General features: G+C 59.1%; 1 protein-coding gene across 1 annotated transcript; it reads left to right on the top strand.

Annotated features, from left to right (window-relative positions):
• The first annotated feature begins 769 nt into the window (after positions 1–769).
• On the top strand, positions 770–9107 carry KLHDC7A (kelch domain containing 7A). Its single transcript, XM_061395225.1, has one exon. It carries the CDS (start codon positions 2788–2790, stop codon positions 5170–5172), a length of 2385 nt encoding a protein of 794 aa, XP_061251209.1. The 5' UTR covers positions 770–2787; the 3' UTR covers positions 5173–9107.
• Positions 9108–9557: the final 450 nt, after the last annotated feature.

The following is a 9557-nucleotide window of genomic DNA, read 5'->3' as shown; positions in this document are numbered from 1 at the left end:
CAGGGGTCTGGCCTGGCTACATCTGACATCCGGGAGCACAGTTCAAATGGAAAGAGCAACTGTCTGACTCAAAGGCTTGAAGGCAGAGCTGGAGGGGTGGCACTCCAGGACGCATGAAGCCTTTGTTGGGTGGGAAGCAGCCCCCCTAAGGAGCTGAGGCCCTGCGTGCTTGGTGGCATCTGAGAGGTCAATGCCAGGCCACAGCAGACCAGGGCGGGTATGCAGTCTCCTCTCTCAGGAGGGAGATGCGCAGAGCCGCCCTGACTGCGGGAATGGTGGCCTGGCCCCTGGGGGGACCCAAGCCAGTCTACAAAGCCCTGATTTCACCACTGGACAAATCATTTTAATTCTCCTTTATAACTCATCCTCTCTGTCCCAGAGGAAGACAAACGGGCCTTGCGGTTAGAGACACCTGGCTATAAATCAAGACTCTGCCGCTGACAACCTCAGTTGACATTGGTGCATGATCTCTCTGAGCCTCCGTTTCCCCACCTGTAAAATAAGGGTGAGGACAATACCCACCTCCGTGGATGCCCAGGAAGACCTCACTCGTGCAAAGTACCCAGGACTCATTCCCCTTCCCCGATACTCACCTGGGTGGTACAGAGGGCAACCAACTACTCACCCATCACCCAGCAGACGAATAAAGAAAACCGACTGACTTTTCATTCCTCTACCCACTGGAAATCCCCTGAGATGATTTTTAAAAATGAGGATTTCCTGGAAGCCACACGGAACCCACTGAATCGTAAAATCTGGGGGCGGAGCTTGGCAATCTGTGTTTCTAACAATCATGGTGAATCACTATTTTGACAGAGATGGAAAGAGAGGAAACAACACTCTCTCAGAGAGGTCACCAGTGGGACAGGCTGAAAACTTCTGACTCCCAGAGCAGTCATACCTGTTGGACGAACTCAGGTCTGTAAAAGTCTGGAGTCTGGAAACAAAAGGTAGAAGTCCTCATTTGCAGGCAAATTGACATGCCCTTGGAGCTGCCATGAAAAGGGGATCACAATTCTTTTCCCCAAACGGGATAGTGTGAGTCATCCAGAGCGTCCACCCATATCCTCCCGGTGGGAAGGCACAATCAGCTTGCCTTTTGTCCCAGTGGTGCCTCAGGCCCCAAGGTTGAGCTTCCCTGGAGACGTAGAATCCAGCAAGCAGAACGGAGTGTACTTGGAGCCACAGCCCACGTGATGAAGGCTGAAAGGGGCGAGTGGAAGAACAGGAGAACAAGAAGCAAAGAAAAGATGATGCCGGAAGGATGGAGGCGCTGGGAAGGAGGTACAGGAGGCAGCCTTTGACCTGACCCTGAGGGTCGGACCAGCAAAGACAGGGGAAGGCGGCCTGCGCCCCAGCCCAGATCGCGGCATGCAGGGGGCAATCAGGAGATGACCGTGGAAGGTGAACAGACGGGAGCACGGGGGAGTTGTGAACAGCATAGTAAGGAATCACGATTTTCTCCTCAAGTCAAGGCTTCGGAGCCAAATTCCTCCAAACACGTTCCTGTTCCACAGAGTGGCTCTTATTCTCATTTTTAAGCTAAATGCCAACACTTGGAAGTGGAGAGTGACAGCGTCTCTGGAATCGGGGGACCAGGCAGCGGCGGGCCCACCCACCCGGCACCCTCGGCACCCACAGGCAGCGTGAGGCTGAGACCCCCATCCTGGCCTCTGGGGACCCCAGAAGGCCCTGAGTCTGGGGAGGGGCAGAGTCACGCCAGTGCCTCCAAAGGTCCAGCCGATGGCGATTCACACGAATGCGCCGACGGCGAGAAAGAGGAGGAGGAGGAGTGGCCGACACCGACGAAGCCTTTACACGGGAGCTCGGCCCTGCGCCCTTTACACGCACCGACCCGTCTTGCTCTCACCACGACCTATGAGGGGCTGTTAGCCCCATCTTTTCAGATGAAGAAACGGAGGCAGAGAGAGGTGGACTGACTTGCCTGAGGTCACACAGCTTGGTGACAGAGCCAGGCGCTGCTGCGACAGGAGGCGAGTGAGGCTCCCGCAGCCTCTGACTGTCTGAGGCTGTCTGGTTCCAAGCGTGAGGATGAGCCCATGTTTGTCCCTGATCTAGGTACAAACGCCATGTTTCCCCCCAACTCCAACCCCAAGGCTGGTTTTCTCAGGCACCTCATCAGGCAGGGAAGGAGGGCAGAGTCATTCAGGAGCCAGGTCAGGGGGCTTGGCCCAGCTCCCGGCTCCGCCTCCCTGGCTGCTGACTGCAGACCGACCCCGCCGTGGGGACCCACTGACCTCAACAGGAAGAGCGCAGACCCAGAAGGATCTCTCACCACACCTGCCGTGGCGCCACCTGCTCCACAGCTCACCACACCCAACCTCCCAGCCCAGCGGATTTGCAAAAGAGAAAACAGGACAGACACAAACAATCTCCCACCCCGAGCGTTCCCTAGCATCGGGTGACTGTTTGACCGAGAGCTTCCTCCCTCTTCGAGTACCCGCTGGATGTGCCCAGCCCCCTCCGGCCGCAGCTGGCGTGGGTGGTGATCACAAGCTCAGCCTCCTCCGGGCAGATGCCTCCCACCCCCAGGGAAAAGCACCGAAGGATCCCAGGGAGGCCAGCCACCGCACTCTGCCAGCCCCGGGCCTTGGTGGCCAACTCTGCCAGCTCAAAAGTCACCTTTGCTTCAATTCTTCACCGGCCCAGCCAGAGCTCGCCCCAAACCCCCTCCCACTCAGCCCGGCAGGAACCAGGAACCGTCCCCTATTGGGCAATCATTAATCGGATTCTTGACATTCCTCTGCCCCAGGTCTGCTTGGGAACATGCTCCCCAGAGGAGGAGGAGCAGAGGCCCAGGACTGGCATCTGGACATGCAGCTGACGGGCCAGCTGGTGCTGTCTGCCGCTGCCCTGCTCCTGCTGACCGCAGCCTACAAGCTGTACAAGTCCAGGCCAGCCCAGGCCCTGCCGCGGGGGGCGGACGCCAAGGCCGAGGCTGAGGCGGAGGCAGGGGGCTCCGGGCAGCCTGCCACCCAGGAGGCTGTTCCCGGGGCACCACGGTGGGATCTGAGACGCCGAAGGGGAAGCAAGGGGGCCACAGGACCGCCAGGCTGCAGCTGGGAGAGCACGGAGGCCTCCAGAGTCCCGGCCACCGGAGCTTCATCTGCAACCTCAGAAGCTGGAGAGGCTGGGAAAGCTGGGAGGAAACGTGCTGGAGAGGAGCACGCTGGGCAGTGCCCGGACTCTGACCTGCCAGCTCCTCGGTGCGGAGACCAGGAAGCCGGAACAGCTGTGGACGGTAAGCCCGAGCTGCCCCATTGCCCCCATCAGTGCAGCGAACCCCCAAGCCCCCCAGCTGGCCTCCCCGCCGTGGAGAGCGGCCATGTGGGTGGTGAGCTCACTCCCAGGCCGGACAGTGGACCCCCCAAGCATCCAGGGAGCGGGGAGCAGGAATCCCCCCATGAAGGTGAGGCGGCCCACCGTGAAGGCCAGTGCGACATGAACAACAGCTGGGTCTTTACCCACGCGTCAGGGGTCCACAGGGAGGAGGCAGCGGCCCTCCAGGCTGCCTCAGACCTGGGCCTGGCCCTGCGTCAGCGGGAGGGCGCCTCCGACGCTTCCTACACCTTCTCGTCCGTGGCCCAGGTTCGAGTAGAGGAGAATTTCATACCGGAGAAGGTGGAGGGGATCAGGCCCAGGCTGAAGGGCAAGGTGTACGATTACCACGTGGAGTACACCTCTCAGGCCACCTCCAGGAGCAGGCTGGCCCCCAGAACAGCCGCCTCGGCAGGGGCTCCAGCCCCTGAGTCAGTGTCAGGCCCCCTGGGAACAAGGATAGCGTCTGGACGGCCTGCCGGTGAAGGCGGACAGGAGACCGCTGCCTCTCCTGGGTCTGACCCCTCCGGCTCCACGCGAGGCTTCAGCCGCAAGGAGAGCCTCCTTCAGATCCTGGAGAACCCAGAGTTTCAGCTACAGCTCGATGGCTTTGGGGACGCTGCTCCATCCTGCCCAGACCAGAGAGCTGTGCCCACCCGCCCCACGTCCCAGGATTCTCCTGAGTCCAGCTCAGCCGGAAGCCGCGGGAAGCCCCACGTGCACTCTGTGGCTGGCACCAGTTTCTTCCACCCCCCGCTCAGCCCTGGATCAGCCCCAGAGGTCCACCTGGATCTGGGCAATTGCTACGAGGCGCTGGCCTTTGCCAAGAGGAAGAAACTGGAGCCCCTGAAGGAGGCCGCCTACAAGGTGATGAGGGACAACTACCTCCAGGTCCTGCGGAGCCCCGACATCTACGGGCGCCTGAGCGGGGCGGAGCGGGAGCTGGTCCTCCAGCGCCGGCTCCGGGGGCGCGAGCACCTCGTGGTGGCCGACGTGTGCCCCCAGGACGGCTCCGGCCGCCTCTGCTGCTACGACGATGAGCGGGACGCCTGGCGCCCGCTGGCCCGCCTGCCGCCCGAGGCTGTGTCCCGGGGCTGTGCCATCTGCAGTCTCTTCAATTACCTCTTCCTGGTGTCCGGCTGCCAGGGCTCCGGGCTCCAGCCCTCCAACCGCGTCTTCTGCTACAACCCGCTGACGGACATCTGGAGCGAGGTGTGCCCCCTGAACCAGGCGCGGCCGCACTGCCGGCTGGTGGCCCTGGACGGACAGCTGTACGCCGTCGGGGGCGAGTGTCTGAACACGGTGGAACGCTACGACCCTCGCCTGGACCGCTGGACCTTTGCGCCGCCGCTGCCCAAGGACACCTTCGCCCTGGCGCACACGGCGGCGGCGAGCGGGGGCGAGCTCTTCGTCACCGGGGGCTCGCTGCGCTACCTGCTGCTGCGCTTCTCTGTCCGGGAGCAGCGCTGGCGCGCCGCGCCCACCGGGGGCGGCAGGGACCGCACGGCCGAGATGGTGGCAGTCAGAGGCTTCCTCTATCGCTTCGACCTCAACCGCAGCCTGGGCATCAGCGTGTACCGCTGTAGCGCCAGCGCCCGCCTCTGGTACGAGTGCGCCACGTACCGGACGCCGTACCCCGAGGCCTTCCAGTGCGCCGTGGTGGACGAGCTCGTCTACTGCGTGGGGCGCCGGCGCACACTGCGCTTCCTGGCCGACAGCATCTCGCCCAGGTTTGTGCCCGAAATGCGGCAGGCCTTCCCTTCCCCGCAGGGCACCCTCCTGCCCACTGTCCTGACCTTGCCCGGTCCTGATGTGCCCCAGACCAGGGTCTAGCAGCCCGTCTGCTGGGCTCCTTCTGCAAGACTAGACGGAAAAACACCCCCTACCCATCGCGGCATGGGCCATTTCTGGGAGATCGGGGTGCAGGGGAATCTGGCCAGCAAGAGGTGAATTTCAGTCCCACCTCCTCCACAGTCTGGGCTTCTTAGCTGCGTCTTTGCCCTCTTTGGGCAGCCACCCTAGTGTGAAAATGAAACAGAGGACTGATGTCCTGAGGCCCAGGGTGCCCACGTCTGCAGGGTTGACCACCACCTTGCTTGAGGTCTGAATTTGGTGGGGAGGGGGGTACCAGGATCCTAGCAAAGTTCAGGGGCACAGCCTTATCACAGGCACGGTTCCAGAGGTTTTTTGACTCCCAGTGACCCCTCAAGCTGACCCTGCTGGATCTGGGCCAGCCCTCTCTAAGCCACCAGGGGCTCTTCCTAACCATTGGCCACTGAGCCCCAACCTCCAGAAGCCCCTGGAACACACACAGGTGGAGAAAATTGAGGGGGCTGTTCAGCAGGACTAGGACAAGCCCGGGGAGCCCCCAGGGGCCTAGCCAGAGGGAGCGATGGCTGGAGGAGCAGCAGAGCGCCAGTTGAAGCCGCCCACGGGAACTCTTGCCTGCAGAGTGAATTGACTGAAGCCCACTTTGCTTTTCCTCATTACATGGAATTCCAGTATACTGGAAAGAGGAGAAGCCTCCACGTTTAGCATCCATTTATAAAGGGACATCTGCTTGCAGGGTCTACTGAGAATACAGTTGATGGCAAGGAAAAAATAAATGTGATCCAAGGGCCACCCTCCTGCTGGGCCCATTGTTATTTGACCACCGCACTCTCTCCCCAGATCTCAGAACCCTTCACAGTACAGCCACTGATGCGACTCAGCCCTCACCTTGGGAGCTGGGGGCAGCCCTTCCAGGGGGTTAGAGGTGATGGCATCCTTTGCCTTCCCTGAGCCTGTGGTCGCCTGGTCTGCCTCATCAGACAGGAGCAGGCCAGGGAGGGGCAGGCCCACGGTGGAGCTGAGGGACCAGCGAGTTCTCCTGCTGCACCGAGAGACTGGGTCCTCCTTTCACAGCAGGTTTGGCAAATTCTCAAAGGGAGGAAAGCTTCCACCCTTGGGAAGTTACCTCTTCTTCCCAGAAGGAAGGGAGAGAGACTAGTCCAATCTATTACCATGATGCTGATCCATCTCCAAGGGAGATGCATATACCGACAGGAAAGCAGTCATGCTCTTGGTACCAGCCGGAAGCCAGGAGACCCGGGACTACTTCTGAAGTGAGCGGCGGCATCAGGAAAGAGGAAGAGAAGGCAGGTGCGCCTCGGTGGGCCTGACAGGTGGGGAGGTGGGAGTGCTCAGACTTCGGCAACCCTGTCTTGAAAACGGGAAGGACAATCTGTGTCCTGCTCTGCCTGGGGGATAAAGGTGAGCACCTGGCAGGAGCTTGTGTCCCTGCAGCTGCTGGGACTGAGCTGGGGGTCTTTTTGGAAGAGGAGGGATTGGAACAAAGAACCAGAGGAGGTTGGTGTAGAGATGAAACCTTTCCTTGGACCTCAGAAGCCCACCTTTCCTATTCTAGGGCTTGGGAGGTGAGGCAGCTTAGTTTATTTCTAGGCTGGAAGCTGGGGGAGGAAAGATAGCTGAGACTATGGCTGGAGTCTGGGAGAGTGACTGCCTCTCCAAACCCACTCGACCACCAAGGCCATGCTCAAGTTCATAGTCAGCACGTGTTCATGGACCTCCCGGGGACCCGGAGGGGAGGGGAGACGTGATGCCCGGCAGGGGAAAGGGTGGAGAGCCCCATCTGGGAGCCGGAACAGGTAGAACCAGATCCAGGCCAGAGGCAGGCGTCCGATAAGGAGCCAGGCAGAGGACAAGACCTCAGCCGAGCTGGGTAGGGCATGGGGGAAGGCTCCAAGCCAAGGGTGAGAGCTAGGGCTCGCTCTGGGAAAACCTTCAGAAGCCCGTCACATACATACCGCAGGGACTAGGGAAACGGATCAAGGGGTTGAGCAGCAAAGCTGGCTCCAGACCAGTGGTGGTGGCCGTGTTCTTCGTGACCAAGGGAGAGCTGAGACTCGGGCTGAGGCTGAGATAGAGTGGTGCCGCGCGTCTCGTCTGCCTCCCGCGCTCCCACGGCAGACATCACTGACCGATCGCCGTGTCCTTTCTTGTTGAGCTCTTTCCATGGCCTCAGAGCTATTTCAGCATGGGGCCCAGGAACTCATTACCAGCAGATCAGGGCTAGTGCGTTCCTGGCCTGGGTCTCCAGAGCTGGATTTAGGGATGAAAGCCGTCAGGGCAAGGTAGTCCCGGGGCCTGCAAAGACCACCTGGGGCTGTGACAGTCAGGGTTCATTTTGTTGTTGCTCAGTCGTGTCTGACTCTTTGCGACCCCATGGACTGTAGCCCGCCAGGCTCCTCTGCCCATGGGATTTCCTAGGCAAGAATTCTGGAGTGGGTTGCCATTTCCTTCTCCAGAGGATCTTCTCCACCCAGGATCAGACCCATGTCTCCTGCATTGGCAGGCAGATTCTTTAGCACTGAGCCACCAGGGAAGCCCCAGGATTCATTTACAGAATGTTTAAACCAGGCGCTACTCCGGGTGTTAGAGACACAGCACATCCCTGTCCTCGTGGAGCTCGCACTCTGGCTATGGAGAACAGGCAGTTTAAAAAAAAAAAAAGCAAGTACATAAGGAAACAAACAGCAGCCACGCTGCACGCAGTCGGCAGAGGAGAGAAGCAAGGGCCGTGGGGTGGTGCGAACGGGCTCCCTGACCAGTCGAGGCTGTGCAGAGCCCTGAGGGGGCATCCTGCAGAGACCAGGGCTCCGGGCCAGGAGGCCTGGCCTGCCTCCCGAAGGGCTTTGCCACGCCAGCGGGGGCGGAGAGCAGGACTGCCTCCCAGGCGCTCCATTTTGGTGCGTGAGGAGGGCAGGAGCCCAGCTCTTCTGCTTCCACCTTTACCTATAAAGGAGAGAGTCCCGTTACACTGACATTCATGAGAGAGGGGCCTTGGCTGCAGGTAAGCTACATTCCCCAGAGAGAAGCAGAGTTTACACATTTAGGTACTGAAGTCGCTCAGTCGTGTTCGTCTCTTTGCGACCCCATGGACTGTAGCCCACCAGGCCCCTCCGTCCATGGAATTTTCCAGGCAAGAGCACTGGAGTGGGTTGTCATTTCCTCCTCCAGGGGATCTTCCCAACCCAGGGCTCAAACCCAGGTCTCCCACATTGCAGGCAGACGCTTTACCATCTGAGCCACCGGGGAAGTATACGCATTTAGGAGAGAGGGTCAGAATAACACACGATGCCCCATCTGAATACGTCAGCCAGCCCGTGTGGCTCCGTGCTGGCAGAGTCCAGGATCTCCACTGGCCTCTTCAGTAGCCGTGTCCGCTGTCCTCTCGCCCTCGGCCTCAGAGTGGCCTGTGTGTCGCTTGGCTTCTCCGTGGCTCATCTGTCCTTCTTTCCTAATGTGAGTTCTTTCTTCTTTAGGAAAACAAAAACCTTAAGTTCAAGTTGTTTTGCACATTAGGCCAACCATGCCATTATAGAAAAAAACTGGAAAATAGAGAAAGGTGTTAAAAAAACTCCCCAATTTTCCACCCAAAGACAAACCCCCGCTGTGGTGTGGGTCCCTCCGGTCTGTTTTCCTGTGTGTGATTTTTCTTTGGCTTGATTTTTGCCTCGGTGTGATTATGCTGAATATACAATTCAGTTGCTTCCCTTTTTTTTTTAACTTAGCGTTATAGAATAAGCATTTTCCCGTGTTATTACAAACCCTCGGTAAACATCATTTCAATAGTTGCACAATATTCCATCCAGTGGACCTGCCATGGTTTATTTAAACATTCCCCCTCCGTCAGGCCTGTAGATATTTTTTTTTTCCCTGTGGGTTTCTTTTTCCGTCATAAATAAAGCGCCCTTTGTTTTCGCGTTCCTCTCTGTCTGAGGCCTCCATCAATATTTACAAGTGAAGCAGTTCTGTCTGGAAGAACCTGGTTGCTGAAACAACCATAGCACTGCACCAGTTGCCTGCCTGGGGCCTGGGCCCCGCTCTTACTGCAGGGCTCACAGCTGCCCTTGAGAATGGCCAGTGGGAAGGGCGAAGCCGGAGGCCCCTGCTGCCCTGGGGATTCCTGGAGCTAGAATGTAAGACAAGGGTTCCCACCCTGCACGCCAGGCACTGAGCGCTCGCTTTTTACGCCTCCCCTCACAAGCCCATTTTACAAGTGAGAAGAGTGAGGCTCAGTGAACACAAGGACACTTGCTAAAGACCCTCAGTCTCCTGAAAAGCTTCCTTGACCCTGGCCTGCCCACTCAGCACGCCGTTCTTTCCCTTCCTCTACCATGAGGCACAGAGCCAAGGACGTGGCATCCGCTGTCTCC

This window comes from Bos javanicus, chromosome 2 (assembly GCF_032452875.1).
Source record: "Bos javanicus breed banteng chromosome 2, ARS-OSU_banteng_1.0, whole genome shotgun sequence".
Classification (NCBI taxonomy): Eukaryota; Metazoa; Chordata; class Mammalia; order Artiodactyla; family Bovidae; genus Bos; species Bos javanicus.
The sequence above is the reverse complement of the archived record's forward strand: the minus strand, read 5'-3'. Positions and strand labels throughout refer to the sequence as shown.

Excerpts from the sequence above, each read along its gene's own strand:
- KLHDC7A (XM_061395225.1), top strand. The coding sequence starts at position 2,788 with ATGCTCCCCAGAGGAGGAGGAGCAGAGGCCCAGGACTGGCATCTGGAC.